The 20,630-nt window shown below is 38.8% G+C and overlaps 1 protein-coding gene across 1 annotated transcript in view; it reads right to left on the bottom strand.

Moving 5' to 3' along the window:
- skap1 (src kinase associated phosphoprotein 1) overlaps window positions 1–17,692 on the bottom strand; it is a 31,480-nt gene extending 13,788 nt beyond the window's left edge. The window contains exons 1-9 of the mRNA XM_072456952.1: window positions 17,613–17,692; window positions 16,922–17,027; window positions 16,093–16,118; window positions 15,622–15,735; window positions 3,948–4,028; window positions 3,733–3,816; window positions 3,544–3,668; window positions 3,322–3,385; window positions 1,730–1,909 (exon numbers count right to left, since the gene is read on the bottom strand). Coding sequence (XP_072313053.1) covers window positions 1,730–1,909; window positions 3,322–3,385; window positions 3,544–3,668; window positions 3,733–3,816; window positions 3,948–4,028; window positions 15,622–15,735; window positions 16,093–16,118; window positions 16,922–17,027; window positions 17,613–17,652 — 820 coding nt within the window. The 5' untranslated portion in view covers window positions 17,653–17,692. The remainder of the gene's footprint in view (window positions 1–1,729; window positions 1,910–3,321; window positions 3,386–3,543; window positions 3,669–3,732; window positions 3,817–3,947; window positions 4,029–15,621; window positions 15,736–16,092; window positions 16,119–16,921; window positions 17,028–17,612) is intronic.
- Between the last annotated feature and the right edge of the window lie 2,938 nt (window positions 17,693–20,630).

Genomic DNA, 20,630 nt, shown 5'->3' on the forward strand with positions numbered 1-20,630 from the left:
TAGCACTGCGGGAAAGTACGCAGGGGCGGTGGATGTGCCTTTGACTTTGGGGGCGTGGCTCCCGGTGGTCTGAGGTGGTGACACTGTGATATGCCTGCCCTCTGTCTCCCACATCCATCCTTAACACTACCAGGCTGACAGCCGTGCCACAACCCAGCAACACAATCCACCTTCCAGCACAACCTGCGCCTCCACTTCCAGGAACAGAGAAAGGCACACGCGCACACACCAGCCCGCAGCAGGATACATGTCGCACATTTATAACTACATGCACGTTAGGGGTCGTGTGTGCCCCGTCTGGAGAGGGAACTTTTCAATATGGTCAATAAGTCTATATGATTATGACGGTTTAAAAATAACAGCTGATGTTGTTATTTCAGCTCGAAGATTGGCTATTCAATTAAGACTTTTAATATATAGTTTGTGCAAATAAATAACCTACATCTAATATCAGGATATCACAAATACAGCCTTGATTATATTATGAAAGTCCAAAAATCAATGTAAAAGTCACATTTGACCTAATTAATCATTAGGATTTAGAGCATTTAGAGAAAATGCACATTATTGGTTCATACATTCAACAGTTTTAATTTAAAAGGCATCATACATTAATTAGTTTAATGTGTGTACTGATTTAGTTCATAATATTTTCCTAATGTGAAGATGCTTGTTAGCAAAGAGGTGATAATGATTGATAAGTGAAGGGGTGAGAAAGTGAACGAAAGAGCCTGTCATTCGATATGCCATCTGTGGTCAGGATCTGTACCTCTTCCCAGATGGCTTTGAACGCCGGCATGACAGTTTTAAGACTGATTCCCCTATCACCAGTGATTTTGGCAAAGGTAATGTACTCACAGAGTGAAACTAAATCTTGATGTATCTTATTTAATAGAGAGCGTGATGGACGATGGCCCTGAAAAGACCAGATCACCCCTTTTGTCCTCTGGATTTGGTAGCCCCGCTGACAAACGGGACTATCTTACTTTTTTGACTGACTTTGACTTTTCCGCCTTCTTAAAATTCTCAATCAAACTGCAATATCTGTTAATTATGGGACATTAAAAGCCTCTGTACTATTTTGAGCCAGAAAAGAATTAACTTTTCTTCTTCTTTCCACTAATTTGCTGTTGCTAGGCAATTTTAGCCAAATCTCAGTTTTGTGGAGTGAAAAATGGACTTCAGTTTCAGTTTCAGTGCCATGGCAACATTAGCTAATTGGACATCTATGACTAAGCAACTGCAAACTACAACGCTCTTACAGATTTCAATGCGATTACCACAGTAATATTTTCAAATCTCTAACAAAAGGACAAAAGGACATGGATGGAGGGGCTTTCGCTTCATGGAAAATCTCACTCGTGTTGCACTGCATGATTCTACCAGAGCCGCCTTAGCTCTGACAAGCTTATTAGTGTTGCTTGATTTACAATGAGTTATCAGTCTGCAAGTGGCGGTGGTGATAGGGAGGTACCTGGCAACACAAATTTCGCAGCCAGTAGAGATCATCACAAATATACCCTGCCTCTGCGATCCCTTAGGCTTTAAGTGTGCAAGACAGAGAGGGCGAGGCACTGTCTATTTGTCTGACGGAGTATCATGGGGGCGGTGTACAGCTTGCCTGCATTGTCTCCTATCCATTTGAGGCTGTTGCTGTGTTCATGCTTTTTATTTTTATTTTATTTTGTGTGTGTTTGTGTGTGTGTGATACAAGTAAACTCATTTTTACCGGGCATAACCTGGTAGATATCCTCCCCCTCGTCGTCCTCCTGCCCTCTAGGTGTGCCATGTGGTAGGGCACCGGGATGTGGCGTGTCGGGACCCAATCCCGCAATATCGTCATACGAGTCATCTTCCTCATATCCGTCCACTTCATCCTCATCGCAAGGAATTTGCTCTGATTGAAGATCTACAATTAAATAGGTAAACATCTTAGCGGAAATGTTCACATAATGAAATACATTGAAAAGTGTTATTTTTTATTCAAACCATATATATCCTTGTTAGAATAGTTTGCTTTTTAGTTTTTTCTTAATTACTATGTCATTAAGATCTTAGACTCCATTATAATCCATCATTTTGATAGCATGCATGATTTATTTTTGTTATCTGCATCAATGTGTATTAAGAGCTTCTGTCTTAACAAGTAATTCTCTGATCTAGGAATGGGCAATATTGACCAAAATCTTAATGTTTTTTGGAGTATTCCGATAATGATATTCAGACCAAAAATGTGTTAAAACATGTCTTTAAATGTGCTGAAGTTTAAGACAAATTTTCAGACAAATAAGCAATGTCTGTAAAATGTATCATAACTGCAGAAATATAAGTTAAGGTATTAACTTATATTTCTGCAGTTATGATACATTTGACATTTTACAACATATTTTTTAATTATTTTTTATCAGCTCTATTTCAATAATTTTTTAACATATAATAATAATAATAAATATACTTAATATTCAAATGTCCATAACTTCAAAACAACATTCTTGATATTATCTAAATTTCAATTTTATGCCCACTTCTATCATGATATCAATAAAATAATATCTTACCTTATCTTAATAACACAAAGTTTTATTTGCTTTTCAATTGTAAAACATGAGATTTGTAAATTGGATTGTATAAGACTTGCTTATTTGACTATGAAGGGCCCGATAGGAAGTAAGACAAACTATTGAGTGTCTGTTACTTCCCGCAAATCAGTGGGCCGACCTGAGCCCATTTTAGCGGCGAGCTCAGATAAAGGAGCTGTCTCATTGCAGGCGACTGGACACTGAAACACAGGGTATCAGGTCCTCGGCCGAGCACCAGCGGCCCGGCAGAAATCAATGTCAGAGGAGGATAACCAGAACATTTACCAATCAATTTCCTGTAAGTTGGAATTCGGTAGGTGGGTTAGGGGAGGAGTGTGTGCCGGAGGAGAAAGACTACAGCTGCACCGTTGCACACACAAGTCGGATGAGAAGGAGCCAGATCCCTCTCCTCAACACATGACAGATTGGGAGGCATGATAAAATCCTCCCTTTCATTTCTGACCTTTCTGCCCCTCAGAAACTTTAGGCACACATTTACCAAATATATCTTTAACTGTATTTCAAATTACCCTATGGCACTTTTAAAAAGTCAGGCCTGTTTTATTGATATGGCCTTAATCACAAATGTGTTGCAGAGTGATTTACAATCTAAACAACATGACCTTCTGCATCCTTATGCCCTGGATCCAGATAAGAGTGCACAAAACAGCAAACTGATAGAAGAGATTCCTCTTTTAGGACAGGCAGACATGCAAGAGATGTCATAAAAAAGTACCAAGACCTTTAGTTATAAAATTGATTTCATCCACCCATTCTCGGGCATCTTGAGGACTGCTCGCTGCAAACTAGAGAAAAAACAACAAATTGGGTTATTTACAAACCTGTTGATATTGAACAGACAAATTATGCATCTTTTTAACTAAATTAATTTATAATTATTTGCATAAGCTGTTAATAATAATCAAATTACTGATTTTCTAAAGCAATATGTGACAATCCAAACCTGAAAGGATCGTCTTCCAGGAGCACTGAGCTCAAAACAGGCATTTTTCTTGAAGTCTTTTCTAAGGTTATTCACTAATTCTGCCTTGTAGCCATTAACAAAAAAAGCTCCCCTTTGCTGCTTATCTGTAAGAAAAAACAATATTTTAAATATTCTTGTTATGTTTCATATGTCTGTGTAGAAACCAACCTTTCTCATTTCCAAAATAGTACAATATATTTTTGTGAATGACACACCACCTCTTCTGCCACTCGGAGCCAAAGAAGCTGTGGTCTAAAGAAAAGAGACACTGTCTTTACAAGTGATGAAAACCGCAGCTGTTTTTCATATGCAAAGCATACTGTACCCTCGATGGCATTTAATAGGACAAATAGTCAGTGTAAATAAGATAACTTCATCCAAACCTCGTCGTCTCTTTTCCAAGTAATCTTGCTTTATGATGGGGGTGAGGTCCTGGACAGCCACTGCAGGGATATCCTCACAAACTGTAAATACATACAAATATAATCATTTCAATAGCTTTTAATTCCCATTTTCGCACTCATACATATACAATGGACAAGAGAGCTGCACAGTGCATCAAATACATAGCCAGCTTTAGGAAATTGGGATCAATACATTTACAGCGCTGCTGAGCTTTGCAGTCCATTCATCTACTCAGATTGCTCTTTTAATGGGCGAGACCTTCCAGCGGGAATTCAAACAACTCTAACTAATTTGCAAAGTCAAATCTTCATCGTAACAAGAGCACCACAACTTCAGAGCATTAACTTAAGTAATGCAGCTGTTACATAAGCAAAGGTCACATGACACCCAGGTCATATGCATTTATCTATAATGTAAAATGAACCCAAGTCTGTTTAATTGATCATTTTCTGCTTGCCATTTCTCTTCATTCAAAATGATGCTAAAGGGTCAACCACAGGGCTGTCTTCCTCTGTGTATTTTTACAAGAGACCTTGTGTCAAAAACAAAGCTCTAACTTCCTCTACACCCATTTGTCATTGGGCATTAGGGGCAATGTGGAGGGAGCGTGAGGCAGCTTTTTAGCACAAAGCACAGAAACAATTTAAAGACCATTTACACAACTCAATGTGACACCCCATTCAGACTGTTGATGACAGGGGGAATGCCTGGAGTGCATCCCTTTTGGAAAGAAGCTGTTCAGTGGAGCTGGGAAAAACCAAACAAGTCAAGCTGTAAGTAGCTCTTCTGTTTTAAACTAAAATAATCCCCCAATACAAGAGAAGCATGAACCTCATTGTACAGGAACAAGAAAAAGGCTTGCAGCTAAATGCCCACTACAATTCGCTGATACCATCTCTTGTTCGTGTAATTTGAAGTCCATTGCTTTGTCACAGCTTGAATGGTTTTGTCCAAACTGTCTTAATCTAAAGTACAAAATGAGAGCAGTTGATATTGGGCTTTTCCTTTGCAAACATTCCGGAAATTTACGCATTGATGTTGACCACAATCAGGCTTGTGATCAGATAACCCCCATGCCGCTGCAGCCGGAGGCCTGACGAATGAGCGGGTCACGGCAGAGCAGAGCCCCAGACACCTCAGTGCAGTAACACGCTCACATATCATAGGCCTGCCTTTGTGGATGGACTGAGAGGTGACACTATAAATACATAGGTGCTAAGGACTGTTTGGTCAAAGAGAACCTGATTCAGTACATCATAACAAACAGCACCATTATGCTCCCCCACCTCATCCATCCGCCGGCAGTCCGTTCATTTTTCTGGGCCGGCTTCCCTGTTGCGGCCCACTTCTAATCCCGTCGTCTGTCTGCCTCCCCAGCTCTTCATTTATCTCAAAGGTCGAGCCCAGCTAATAGATGAGGAGGTACAAAATCAACACAGGATCACTCTGATCTGCTCGAGTCAATAAACATTACACATTCATGTGTGCTTTACTCTTAGATGACAATGTGACCTGACCCCACTTTACTGTGGTCCAGTGTTAAAAGTACTAACATTGTACAAGACATAAACAAAAACATATCAACAAGAAAAACTATTAGCCCAAAATCTGTGCTGTTTATGGCCAGAAACTGAATCTTGTTTGGATTTTAAAAGTATTTACTATGGCAACATAATTTAATTTTACATTTTCTAGTGTTGAATTCAAATTTACATACTGCTTATAACATTTGTAGAAAAAAAAGACTGAAGAGTTTTGTTTTTCCGCATTAAAAAAGTGCATTCAACAGGTGACTTTATTGCCCATAATAACTTGTCGCTTTCAGCATAGAAACAAACACTGCTTATTCCCATTATCTGGTTCACTGAAATCCCACAAAACAGCTTCTGATTGGCCAAGAGTTAAAAGTTGCCTTTAATGAAAATGAGACCATAACACCTCTTTGGGAGTGATGCAAATTTAAGTAGATATTTAGAGGTAATGTTATTCGAAAATGTGTTATTTGGAGTGTTAAAAAAGCCCAACAATCATCACTATGTTTGAGTTTGGATTCTGGCACACTGAGACACATTAATGCATCTAATTACAGCCTCATCAGAATCGCAGACAGACGGCACTCTTTCATAAAAATCATAAATTGCGTTATCAATTATTCAGGGCAATGCCTTGACTTCATTTTCATCCCTTTTGCGTTTTAATTAGCTTCATCCACAGCATTGCTATTGACATTAATTTGATGGCAATTTATTGATATTTCAGCCTAACCTATTTAACTGTGTACAATTACTAACAAAGAGAAGCAGATAAATGAAACGCTTGGCACTGCTGTGTGTTTTGTAAATGGAGGTGAGGATGAGCTAACTGTATCTAGCTGCTGCCACCGGTAATCAGAAACAAAACATGTGAGTCACCGCATTACCAAATGGAAGAAAAACAATCAATACAAGCTGACCAGAGATATGCCTTTAATTGATCTTGATAAATTGAACGCTATGGCGAGCGCGTCGACTTGTGTGCGGCTCTGCTGCGATGCCGTGCTGAAGTTGAACGGCGGTGGGGACGACACACAACAATGAGTCTGGGCTGCCAGGGGTTTGCCACATTCACGATCTCTCATTTGGTTATTCACACTCTCGCAGCGTGATGTTATGAGCTCGGCAGTTGATCCCGCAAGAAAAGGCTGATTTATGTTAGCATGACCAGAGGGAGTTAATGTATTCTCTCATTAAAATCCACTTTAGTTAGGCTGAAAGTCAATCAAAGCCTGGATACAAAGTGAATCAAAATGGAGGGAAATGGTGGGGTTTGGAGGACTAATATGTGACATTATATCTAACTGTGGCCATAATGCAACAACGATGTTTCGAAAACACCAGAAGAGGTTGATGGCGCCATACGAAATGATAATGCTATACATCGAAATGTGAACAGCTTCACAGCAGCAAGAGACGAGAGAGAAACCAAGCAGGTGGCAGAGGGCAGAAAGTATGTGTCACAGCTATACTTTTGTAAGATTGTAAGTGCACCGACAGTGTGTTTTATATGTAAAATGTTGTGAAAAGTTATAAATGTAAAATTATTACTTTAAAATAAAAAATATTCACCAATTAATTAACATTTGAATTTGAAATGTTGTTTTTCAAGGGAATATAATTTAAGGTCTTTAATATTAAAAGTTCTGTAAAATTATTTGACCAATGGCACTTTATATAATCCATGTGGACAAAATTAAAAAATGGACATAAAAGCATAAATATAGGACTGTATATACTATACTATATTGTATGAAAGCGTCCACCTTCCCCCTTTTCAAACCAGGCAGTTTGTCTGGACGTATAATTGCTGTAAATATGTTTTGTAAACTATGTCATATGCAGCTTTGAAATAATAAACTAAATACTGTATATACTGCAGCGCTGCAAGATAAATTGCATTGAAATATTTCCCAACAACTGCAATTATTTAAATAACATAATATCCTCTGAAAACAATAAAAAGTCTTATTGTGTACATAACAACTGATAACACTGTGGTTTGAACCAAAAACATGTTCTGAAATGTTATATATGCTGTTATTAATTTTGCAGTTTATATTGTGTCCCTAGACGAGTTCAATATGTGAATTTTGAACAGATTTTTAATATGAAAACATATTAAAAAACATATCAAAACATTTGTAAGAAAACAGTTTTTTATCGTTCCGTCCTAATACTAAATTCAATACAATACACAAGGATACAATGAGACAATACAGCTTCAATAACATTTCTGGTTGATAGAAAGTATATTTTCTGTTGATATGAAAACAGGAGCCCATTTGACAGGTAATATTATTGCCCATACCTCCTCCAAACCATAGATCATGACAAAGTTATTGTATGTTATTTCTCCTTTACTCAGTCCTTGAGTGTGGAGCCTTTCTCAGAGCCTTTGGTTGAAGTATTGGAGTGAAGGCAGCATCAGGGGGCAGGACCTGACCCCCAGCTGAACCCTGCTGATGAGGTGAACCAGGAGGCACAGGGAGGCTCTGGGCCCTGGGGGCTATGGGACGACTGCTGCTGATTCTACACACACTGCAGTCAGACCACAGGCCTGCAACTGTCCTTGATTAGGAAAAAGGATTCTCTCGGTGCACCTTCACCCACTGAGCGCTCAATCCTGGCGCGGGCCACGCTAAATTGATACATTTTTCCTCATTACAGTGTGAGGCCTTTGCTGCACGTCCCTCCAGCGAGGCGACCATCAGCAGGAGACTGAGAGGCTCTGAGGTTAAGGGCAGTGCCTCTCTTCTCCTCCCCCTGATTTGATTAGGACTTCAGTCATCGATACATAAACCATGTTTAGATCCTCCTAATGCATGTGTTTGAACCAGAGAAAACATGCAGTGCATTATACCAGGCTGCTTTATGCCTGAATCCAGGGCTAATAATGTTTAATGGAGGCAGGAATTATGGAAGGCCTATTCTTTTGTTTTGTTTTTAGGGATCAATAAGGTTAAAATAATTATAAATCAATAATAATAATAATAAATGGCTATTCATTATTAAGACATTGTTTATTAAAAAAAATTTGTATTATTATCAATGGGTGGATGTTAATGTAATAAATCTATATCACAAATAATTAAGAAAAGTACCATCAATATCTTATCCTATATATCCTATCCTATAAATAAAAAAAAAGAATAAATAACTAAAGTAAACACTGTTTGTTTGGTAAGTATCGCAATATATAATTCGATTTTCTGTTAATAATTTAATCTGTAATTGAATGAAGGTGTGACTAGCAATTGTCTAATGTACATTTTCTGTACACAAATTTAAGAATATCGATTTCTCTGTCCAAACACTACAGACCGGCCGCTGAGAAGACACTAAGGGGCTAAATTTACTATGTGACACCAGTTCCCCCTGGGCAGCTATAAGCATCGTCTACAGCGACCCTGAATTTCCCTTTTGTAGATTTACTACCACTATTCAAATGCTTAACTGCAGATACAATGATCCTCTAATCGCAGGGGATGGTTTTCAGCTGCTTGTGTGACAGCTACGAAAAAAGGAAAAAAAAAACATAGCAGTAAGAATAAATACTGACAATAGAGGAGTGTGAGCCCACCAGAGAAACGGTATATCGGTGATGAAAACAGGGCATAACGCAGTCATCGTGAAGAGCCTGGAGGGAAAAACACTCTGAGAAAACCAACACAGCCACACTCTGAATGTACGATTATTGCAACTTTAAAATGCTTCAATTATATACTACACTAAGATAACCTCGATGTGATTTCAGCAATAAACGGAAGGAATGTTTGCACGCACTGTGTTATTACAGTGAGTCTGATCCCAACAGAGTTTTATTTTAAGGCTTAGGGTCACAGTCACGGTCACTTTGAATATTAATATTTATAGGAGACACTTAAAATGAATAATGTTAGAGCAACAAGTGTTACAGAAATATAGCAAATAAACTGAGAAGTTTTATCCAATTCAAAATAATAATATAAAATACATTATGTTCAGAGTCATCCAAGAATTTTAATGAATAAAAAATAGTAATTAAATTAAACATCACAAAACAGGTAATTTTTCTTAATTGAATGGGAAATATTATTAGATTATTATTGATGTTTATAATTTTGATGGTTAATAAATACAATTTCTCAGCTGCTCTCTTTTTGCCAGATTTCGCCAAAGAAAAATGAAAAAGTACTGGATTTAATTAAGTGGTGATTGCAAATACTCATTATTTCTATTTACTTTTTTAGTGGCATGTAAATTGCCAAATTGCAAATAAATATATTTGCTTAATTTAAATGCATGTATTTATTTATTTATTTATTTATCGGGAGGGTTAGAATATGGAATAACCCCTTGAGATGCATCTTGTTTTCTATTTTATTTGTGTGCACTTTTTTTTAAAACACCTGACGCGTTTGATAACATAAATTATTAATCGTGCAACCTTTAATCATGCAACCTTTAATCCCAAGTGAGATTTTGCATCATACGATCCAGAAGCAAACATATAAAGAACAGATTTTAAATGGATAAGTTCAAGTATATTATGACAACTAAAAGTGCATTTAAATAAAGAATGTTTCCTGTCATCTGGTCTGAAATCGAAGCAATTGTAATATTTCGAGATAAGCCAACAATAAATCAATGGTGATCATTTCTATAGGCGAGAAAGGGCCTTCCACCTGCATACAAGCCCGCTGCAGCGCTGTCCCAGTTGGCACACACCACTCTGCTGACTGCACCTGAAGCTGAGCCCAGATCCTGATGCAGAGATGGATGAACCCTAACATCCTCCAATAACTCCACAAGGGCATTTTAATGACCTTAAAGTGCTACATTACAGCAACAATTAAACAGAGAAAGCCCAGAGGACCTGAGAGCCGCGTGTCACTGTCTGTGTTCAGGCCAACACATCTCTCCCATCTCCATTTATTTCCCTAAGAAATCAGCAGGGCCACCTGGGCTTGGCATTGAAACTTCATTCATCTCCAGAAATGGATTCCAGTGGAGGGCAAAATCAAATTCTCATTTGCAAGGCAGGGGGAGAGAGAGCGGGAGTACGAGCAGGAGGTACCTGGGAACGCTAACCTCTGGGTGAACCCGACACATCTGATAGTTTTGCTATTTGTCTGTGACATTGACAGCTCTGGGGGAGATTAGGAGCCACGCTGGCCCAGCTTCACACTTTGCAGTCTGCATATGCGGCTCGATACCGGTCCACTTTTAACGTCACAGTTTTCTCTGAGTTTGAACATAGTATTGCATCAGAGGCAGCGAAAGGGTGTAATTATATGCTGTAAACAATGAAACTAAGAAAATGGAGTTGAATCAAAGGGTTTACAAACAGGCGGGATGTAGAAAGTACACGCCATGACTTTAGGTGGAGCATGGGGGTGAAGCCAGAGAGTGATGAATGCCCCTCGGTTAAATACGTCCAAATCCCCCCTTCAAGCCGCTCTCTTCTTGCCAGGCCGCGTGAGTGAGTGTGTGAGAGAGACTGTATAAGATTAATGGTGTAAACAGCAAGAGAGAGAGGGAGCGTGAGAGAGAGAGGAGAGGGAGAGAGAGGGAGAAAAGACCATCAGCATCTGCAGCAGCGCAGTAGCCTCCAGGGAATAGCGTGAACTTTTGAACCCTGATAGCAAGCAGTCGCAGCGATGCACAGCGCCTGCTCCTGCCTCGTAATGTGAGTGTATGTCTCTGGCTGGAAAAGCACACAGGCAGCAAACGGGGAGGAGAGAAAAGTGGAGGTGAATTAGCATATTCCTCCCTTCCTTGCAAACGAGCATCAACCGCTATCCAAATGTCACGAAATCCATACACCAATGAACACAAGAGAAAAATGATACTCCGGGTAGATATTCTGACAGATGGATACAGTAGATGGCTATCTCCAAGTCCAAAGAAACTTCCTGAGTGATGATCTTTCTTTGACAGCAAGGAAAATCATTCAAGCAACTCAGGGCTGAAGGCAGACAGGTCAAGGGATGGTGAGGCAAAGGGCTAAAGGTCAATAGTTCACCCACTGGTCAGACACTGTGGCCACTGGCAGACCCCCAAAACTAACCTAATGTAGCTCCAATCTTATTAGGAAAGTAATGCAATATAATAGCAACTGATATATTAAACTGCAGGTAAATGGCGTTAGTCTCTAAGGTGTGATTTGAGAAACCCTAAAGATTTAACAAAGTAACATCAATAACCTACTTTGCCTAAAACAACTATATTCAATTCAATGGATTGAACCTGCAATAATGTTGGTATAATAATACTGTATTATATCGTTATACATCAGATAGCAATAACATTTGATGGCAAACAATTAATATTGACGATTTATAGAAATTACAATTGGAACTGTCACTACAAATGGGAAATATATACAAAAATATGCCTCCATAAAACTGTGTCATTTATGTGAACTTTAAGATTCATCAAGAAACCCCTTGGGGTCTAAAAGAAAGATAAAGATTTAGAAAAGACATAAAGCCTTCTGCATTGAAGCTCCTCCTACAGAACTCTGTCATCACAGCAGCATCCTGATAAATATCGCTGGGCTCCCAGCGGTGCTCTGCAATCAAAGAAAAACAAACAGGCCATTTTGACTTGGTAAACTTGACCTGCAAACAGCAGGAAGGGGCTAAAAGCACCACATCTCCAGCTGTCTCCAGAGGTTGGTTTGTGTTGGTGCATGATGTGTAAGTATGTGCGTAATAAGATTATAGACAGCAGAAAGACAATTGTGCCAATATTACACTCCATAAATGTAAATGTGTTAAATCCACAAGGTGATGTATTAAACAGGATTTTGTCTGTCTGCGCTGAGCAGCACATTCAGGGCGAGAGCGGGGAAAGGAGACAGGGCTGAGGCGCGGTCAGGTCACCAGAGCAGTCAGAGGGTGAAACTCAGTTCACATTACCATGCAGACACCCAGGCTAACAATGGAGGCTCCATCTGTTCACGTCAGCCATTACAAATCTGGTGTCACCCAGTGCGCTGAAGACAACAGGCCACCGCATCTAATCAAGCGGCTCTGGCTCCTCCTGTGTAAAAGCAGCCATCGACTCCACACTCACTCACTCTCTGGTTAGGAACAGAGCGCAGCGGAGGCAGCCAGTCGATTACCATGGATAATACATTCACAGAGTCACAAAGTCTCTATTGTACTGTACGCTCAAATAAAATGATACAATTAGACCGGGCTAAGAATATATATCCCCCTTTTCCAACAACAAAGTGCATCTTCGTTAATCACAAAATGATCGTTATTTTTCACAACAAAGGTAATCTGCTGATTTCTGCAACGGAAGCCGAATAAATCCAGAGCCCCATTGATAACTGTTCAATGGCAAAGGCCTTGATTTCATTAAGTTTTGTGTCCATTATTCTGCCCAAACACTCCCAGCTGAAAGTGTGAACCATTTCTTTCATCTGGCAGTGAACAACAAATGAACTCTGAACTCCACATGCCCTTTAGTGAGGACACAGGCCATTCACCGCTACGGTAACATGGACACATTCCCCAACAATAAACATGGCAGCGCCTGATATGTGGTGCACAGATGGTTAATGTTGTTTGTGTGCGTATGTTGAGTTGTTGAGTACAAAATTATAAATAAAAAGATTTATTACGGAACTATGCAATTACAACTTATCTACATTGTCCTTGCATTATCACTGAATGACAATAAACTTTAATATCCGATACGGTCCACTCTAGCATTTTTATAGATGACTATGAGGAGGTGTTTTAAGTTCAAATGTAATAAAAATGTAATCTAGTGATTTTTGTTTTGTTTTTATTTGTTTGTGTGTTATTTTATTATTCATTCAACTTGTATTCTGAACTCAAGGTCCATTTTAAACAAACAAAAGTTCAAAAATAAACATTACGCTATTATTCTATTTCCACTGTAATTTCTAAATTAAGTCATAGTAAATAGTATAGTAAATATTACTTCTTGAAGTGAATACATTTATTGCTAAATCAGTTTGTGTTTTTGCGCTCCTTTGGTCCACAAACACAAATGTTCTCATTTATCTATAAGCCAAAAAGTGCAATTAAGAGGGAAAAATCTGATGCTGAGGAAAATGCACAAAAGAGGATACTGATGTTGGGGGCATAATTGGCTGTTTCTCACCGTTAACACAAACAATATTTCAGCCCTTAAATCATTGCATATTCTTTGCTAACAGAAAGTACAGGGGCATTTTGTCACTCGGGGCTAAAGAGAAATTAGTAAACATTTAATAGAATAATTCTGGTTGCTCCCCAATGGAATCCTGTCTTGTTTATTGTAAAATGAACTAATTCAAAAAAACAAATAACAGTTGTCTAGTGGTCTATCTTTCCACCATCTGCTGTGATTTGTTCTGTCGCTTTTACCACAGCTGAAAAGTGGCTGTTGCTACTCTTCAGTGGGCAAAGGACTGCAAAAGTCCATTAAGCCATTTTCAAATAAAAAGATAATTTCTGACAACATCCAGCTGGCATTAACGACAGGCTTCACATTATGACTGCAAAGTGTGACAAGTTAACGTATTCAATGTTGATATGAACATGTCAGAAATATTTTACTTTGGTCAAAAGGATAGATTGGACAGACTTTTAAAAATAACTGTTATTAATAAGTCTTTATTTTCAGATGACAACAAGAGTTTATCATAAATTAAACTGTTAGAAGTTTAAAGGTCATTGCAATTATCTGTACAGCAGTTCATATATTGGTTTTCCAATGTCGTTTCACAGTGAGGATTTGAAAACTCCAATTGGCATCTAAGGTCACCCAAGTTGATAATGCCCACCTGCGGCATGTCATGTTATGGGCTATTAACCGGCGCATAGTGTCCGGGATACAAAAAAAAGCCTAAACGGGAGGGAGGGCAAGAGCGCAAAGGGAAGATAGAGATTGATATAGAGAGAGAGGGATGTAACGCACATGGCCCCTCAGGTACAGTGTTGTATTTCAAACCCGGTTGTGAAAGAATAGGGGGCTCAGGGTCAATCTATCACTGCATTAGCCCGCAGCTACAAAGCTTCCTTACTGTGTGGCCTGCCACCAATGCCTCCCACAATCTCCCAGCTCCAAGAAGAAAGAAAAAGGCAGGAGTGTGTGCGCGCGAGCCACTGGAGGGCGCTCTAAGTTACCAATCCAGGCTTTGTAAACCTCCAATGTTTCCAGCAGCATCACAGAAACCTACCTGCATTGCAAGTAACTGGGAGGAGCTTTGGATGTGATGCAAAACAAGGAAGAGCCTGGAAAGTTAGGCGGATGACAATGGCATCTTTTGGGTTTGTTTAGCGAAAAGGATATTTCGGCCAGGAATCTCAATTAAATATTTCATTTTTTGGGCAGAATATAAGAGTAATATATTACCCTAACCCTACAGAATATTGCAGTAATAACTCCAAATAAAATATGTACTTACAATTTGTCTAATGCAACCTACACAATATCCCATTAGGTGAAATATTGTACGTCGCTGGTCCTTCCTCGCAGAAACTATACATAAAAAGGTAATACTCTTCAGGTGTTCATGTATGACATTGATTGACAGCCATTCATTTAGCTGCCTGGGCTATATCCCATTCTTTTTAGTCCATTTACTTACTGTGTATATTATCCAGGAAGGATCTGACTAAAAATTGCTACTTTGGCCATAATATTCTACAGGAAAGAATCAGGAAGTGAGCCAAAAATAAGTGGAGGGTTGTCCATCTATCTGCATACACTATGTCCATGAATATGGTTTATCTGCGCTGGCTCAGCGAAATGTCAAAGGTAACACCTGGTTTGGATATAAAATGTACAGAAAGTGTAGTGCATGATTGTTGATCTTTGATTGAAAGATCAGAAAGACGCAGAGATTACCAATATACAACAGCTTTCATTTTTAAAACTGATGTCGCATTGAAATTCCCATCAGAGCCGCTTAGCCACCCTTGCACACTCAAACAAAATTAGCAAATTTCAGCTGCGATCTCTGCATTGCGCAACTGCCACAGACACATTAACACACATGCATCCCCTCACACACACAGGCACATACACACACACACACGCACATACACACACATACGCACATACACACACACTCATACACAGACAGTACTTAGGCCTTTTGTTGACTTACACTCTTGGGCTCCATCATCCTGGTAATCAGACGCAATTGAAGCCTCATCGGAGGGAACTGAGCGGCCAAGACTGGATCTGCGGTTGTCATTGGTAATGTCTTCCTGCAGCGAATCTGTGTACAAAGAGAAAGGCAAAAACACAACTAAGAAAGCCTGAAAATACACACATATAATTGTTGCTGTTCAAAACTAGTTACTCGTTTGAACAAGTATTGCTATTTTTTTTTTTTTTATCACACAAATAAAAATAATTGAGTTAATCTATTTAAGAATTGGCATAGATAACGTAATAATGAAGAAACTACTCTCATATTGTACTGAAAATTGCATTTAAAGATGGTGTTTCATTAAAGTATTCATATCAGACTAGAGTATTGAGCATTTTCCACTGTATAGGAATAGAATTTAGTACATTTTAGTATCGTAACAACACTAGTTGATATCATTAATACAGTGGTATTTCAACCTACCATTAATAGGGAAATCCTGGGGATTTCTGCAAAAAATGAGCAAAAGAGCAGAGTGAAGAAAATACAGTAAGAGTTTATGCTGTTTCCGGCATTGCCACATCGCCACAAAACCACAGCTTTTGCTTAACACAGCATGCCTCATGCATTTGTCATGAAACAGAGACTACAACAGTAAAGGAGTATTTTCCGTTGAAAAGTGAGTAACATCGCCAATCCTTTTAGAAATATATATTTTTAATAACAATATTACTCTGTGTTTAACAAATTAAAAAGCTGTTATTTTGTTTAAAGGCGCAGTGTGTTACTTTTCTGGTGGAGGGTCCCACACATCTTGAAATTAAACATATAGCATTTGTTTATTACTGGTGTTTTATAGCTGGAATATCCTTAATGTCCTTACTGTGAGAAGAGACATCTCCCCACAGATCAGACCTGTTACTAGTCTTGGTGGCATCACCTGCTTGTCTCCACAGAGACAAAACAGTTAAATACCATACTGTGGAACATTCTAGGTAAAGCAATAAGATGTTAATGGAGACATGCACCAGATAAGTGACATCACTTTTAAGTTTGGATAAAGACACTAACTCTAGCCTCCCACCCACTGAACCATGCTTTTGAAATCAGGCCAACGCTACAAAGTTCCAAGGGCTTTGTATAAGAACTAAGTTGTTCGTGCTGCTATTGTACTTTATCTTTTTTTAAATAGGTTGTGAAGGTTGCCTTTTATGCTATAAACATGATGGAGAGAATGTATGTCTGAAACTAGGACACAAACTGTAACACACCAGACAATTAAGATTTTGAATCTTGAATTTCTGAATCTTACCGTTTATGGACAACACTGAAGTTATTCAGCAGAACTTTACGAGTCTCTCCAGCATATTGGCTCAGTGTTTCGTCCTCAAGGATTTCGGCTATAAAGTAATGACAGTCTGCAGACAAAAGACAACCAACAAAAAGATACATTAATGCGATGTTGTGGTTTAACACTACAGAGCATGTGAATAACGGTTACATTTTCATCACACAACCCCAACTTGAGCATTCAGCATGCTGAAACCAATGAGAACAGTATTCTGTAAGGGATAAAGTGTTGATTTATGGCGTGTGTTACAAAACTGTCAGTGAAGTAGACCTTGAGTTTGGTTCATTTGTCAAAAAGTACTTATGATTTAGAATTGGAACATGGCATTATATATCATGTCATCTTTGCAAAGTTACATCTAAAAGTATACTTTAAAAATAAAATGCAAATGTGAAACAGGTAGGGCTACATCCCAAAGTTGATTCTTCTTGTTTTCAAATACTGAGCATCATGCAAATCACACACTATGCAAAAATTACGTACAGCCAGTTTGTGTGAGAATACTGTGAATTACTTGCGTTTCATCCTATATTTTTTTCAATTCATATTTGAGCCAAAAAGTTTACTGTTAAGAGATAAAATGAGCAGCAATATATTTGAGAAACACTTCTAACTTGAGTGGTTTCTATTGGGGAAAAAAAAGAGCCATTACCCTCCAAAAGTCTTCGGATGTCATTGGAGATTGTCCCCATTCTTGGTTTTCACCTGGCCTGCTCAGTTGACTTCTCTCCCCCTAAAGTAAAATGAAGTCTCGTTCTATGGTAAGCTACACTCTACCACATATTTACAGCTCTCTGGCTGTAACTCGAGAAAGGGAAATTCACTCACAGTTACAAAGTGAGTTGCAAAGCATCTCACCATCTGTCCTTTTGTTCTGTATCTCAACTTCCGTGCATGAATCATGATTTGCACAAAATGGGGAGGAGCAGGTGCATGGATGCTCACTTCCTCTGCATACAATCTTCCTTTCATTGGTTTGACCTAAGTTAGCTTGGTTAGTCAGAAGAAAATAAAAGGTCTGTGTTTAAGCATAGACTTGTGTTTAAGTACAGACTAGAATTAAATAGACAAAACGTGAATCACTGTCTTAAAATATAACAGAAAAGTAGAAGAAATATCGTCACAGGGATGAGATCACAATTAATTAATTCATATATCACAAACATGTTTATCACAAACAAGCCAACATTTAAACTTCAATATCATGAATATGAACGCAGCTAAAGTTAGCTTTTGGAGTTAGCTGCTAACCGTGTACAGCTTTCTCGACTAAGTTAGCTACAGCCAACTATTACATGTTATTCTTTGGTTAAAATAACTTATAAGTAGCTTTAAGATGTGTACTTACGGCTTAATTTATCCAAAATGACAGTACAGTTTCAGAGTCACGTGTGATGCTAATGCTAATTTGCAGCTTTCATATCACGATCCACCGACACTGCGCACGTTCACTGACAAAGCTACGGCATGCTAATTATTTTATCAAACAAATGTAAAACTCGCCTGTTACTATTGTATTATAAATATAGAAACACACTCACATCTTTGTTTTTGTTTTTAAATATAACTCTAAATCTATTTATTTGTATCACTTAATTAAAAAAAGCGCTTCCATTTCATATTGCACCTGAACGCACCTGCTGACTACTTTCAAAACATTTCACGCTTCACTGGATAAGTGTGGTAATTTTATATTTTGAGCTGGATTGTTGTGAAGTGTGTTGTTTGTTCTGTTTACCAGTAACCACGAGCATATTAATAATGAGTAGTAGTTGTTGCTGGTGGTGTTGGTGGTGGTTGGCCTTAATTAATGGTCTTGTGAGGGACTAACTGCGCTGACTAACATAATTGATTTTCTATATTAATGAAACTGCAGGTGAAGCTATCAAGAAAGCAAGGTTCAATCAGAGACTGGTAACATTGACAGAATAGTGTAAAGATATAAATCAACCATGTCGCAGTTTATAATGGAGGGATGGTTCAATAATTTGACTTATAGTGGGAACAAAAATGTGAACTTGTAGGCCGAAGTGTAGACATAAAATGGCTAACTATCCTCTTAAACATGTTAAAATAATCTTATTCTGCAGGGGGAAAAAACATATTTAAATGTATATTTGCCTGGATTACATGGTCTAGTAAAATTATTGAGACATTTTTTCACGGTCATATTTTTACACCGCTTTATTTCCTCTATTTTCAAATTTTTTAGCTGTCTTTGCAACGGTATTTCATCTGATTCTTCCTCTGTCACCTCTCTACAGGAAGCCAGAGGTCAGAGCAAGTTGAATCCCATGTCACGATTGTCCCCACACTGACCTGTCCCTGACTGGCCTCCCAGCAAAAAGCCCCTGTGAAGGTAAGAGGAACTGGGGTCCCCTCCCCTGGAAAAGAGGTTCCCTCCCCTTGACAGCTCTACAGAGCCTGGGCCACCTGCCTGCTGGGCCCGCCCCATATGAAAAGGGAAGCTCTTTGTAATCCGACGGGGATTACACCACCCAACAATGCGCTGCTGAAAGAGCGACAAAAGCCCTGTATCAAACGCTGCTGAGGGGGAGCAAGGCTATGATCTCCCGCTACTACCAACACTGACTCCTCGGCCACCCCTCATCTCCCCGAGAGCCTCTCCCCCTTCAGCATTCAGACCCATGTGTCCTCCTTCTGCCCTCTCATCTCTAGGATCTGCCCTTTTATCAGCGCATTCCTTTTCATTTGAATTGCAGTGTGGGGAGGGACAGCAGGTCTCTCTGATCTGATAGTGCCAAGAGAGAGTCAAGAGGATCCTGAGGGCACGAAGGGTGTGTTTGTGTGTGTGTGTGTGTGTGTGTGTGTGTGTGTGTGTTGTGTTTTGGTTGTGTTTGTGCGTGCGTGCGTGCGTGTGTGTGTGTGTGTGTGTGTGTGTGTGTGTATCTTACCCACACAACACTGCATTCTCCAGATAGTCCCTCTGTCCACACACAAGACACCAGTCTTTCAGGCCACAGGAGTTTCTGTGTGTCCATCTCAAATAACTGCATGGGGAAATGAGGTGTTCTCATATATTTTTCTATTTAACCTAAAGGTCAAAAAGTCGGATCTGCCAGATACATTTAAATTTACTGTAGAGGCAATAAAATAACCCAATTAAATGTTCTTATTACATTCAAGTATCATGTCATGAATGTCTCTTTGTCAATAACATCAAGTTTTTATGGGGATATGTTTTTATTAACAACAACATTATATTTTTTTTACAGCAACATACAGTATTATTATTATTTTTATCATTATATTGCAACCCTCTGTGCCAAATAATAACCTCCTCTTAACCTCTTCCCTGCTGCCATGTGACCCCTGTAGGGTACTGATAAGAAGGTTTTTGTCCTTTTTCTTTAGGATTTGTTGTTCATGTTTGTGTTGTTCAGGGAAATGGATTGACTGTTTACTATTAGGATTGTCCTCAGTTTCATTGTATTCCCAACCCTGAGCTCAAACACGTCCATGTTGGTGGCTCCCGGGTCGGCAAATTGACATGGTGGTTATAGATGGAGAGTAAACTTATTGCAGAAATTGACTGTGTGTTACGTTGAAAGAAATGTTTTGATTATTTTACTTTACGGGCATTATCTCTTCCTAATCCTACAAGTAGAATTTCAATTCTAATAACAAAAACAAAAAAGATAATTCATAA

The sequence above is a fragment of the Eucyclogobius newberryi genome, unplaced genomic scaffold (genome assembly GCF_026437365.1).
Source record: "Eucyclogobius newberryi isolate DKJ021-1_F unplaced genomic scaffold, fEucNew1.0.hap1 SCAF_20, whole genome shotgun sequence".
Lineage (NCBI taxonomy): Eukaryota > Metazoa > Chordata > Actinopteri > Gobiiformes > Gobiidae > Eucyclogobius > Eucyclogobius newberryi.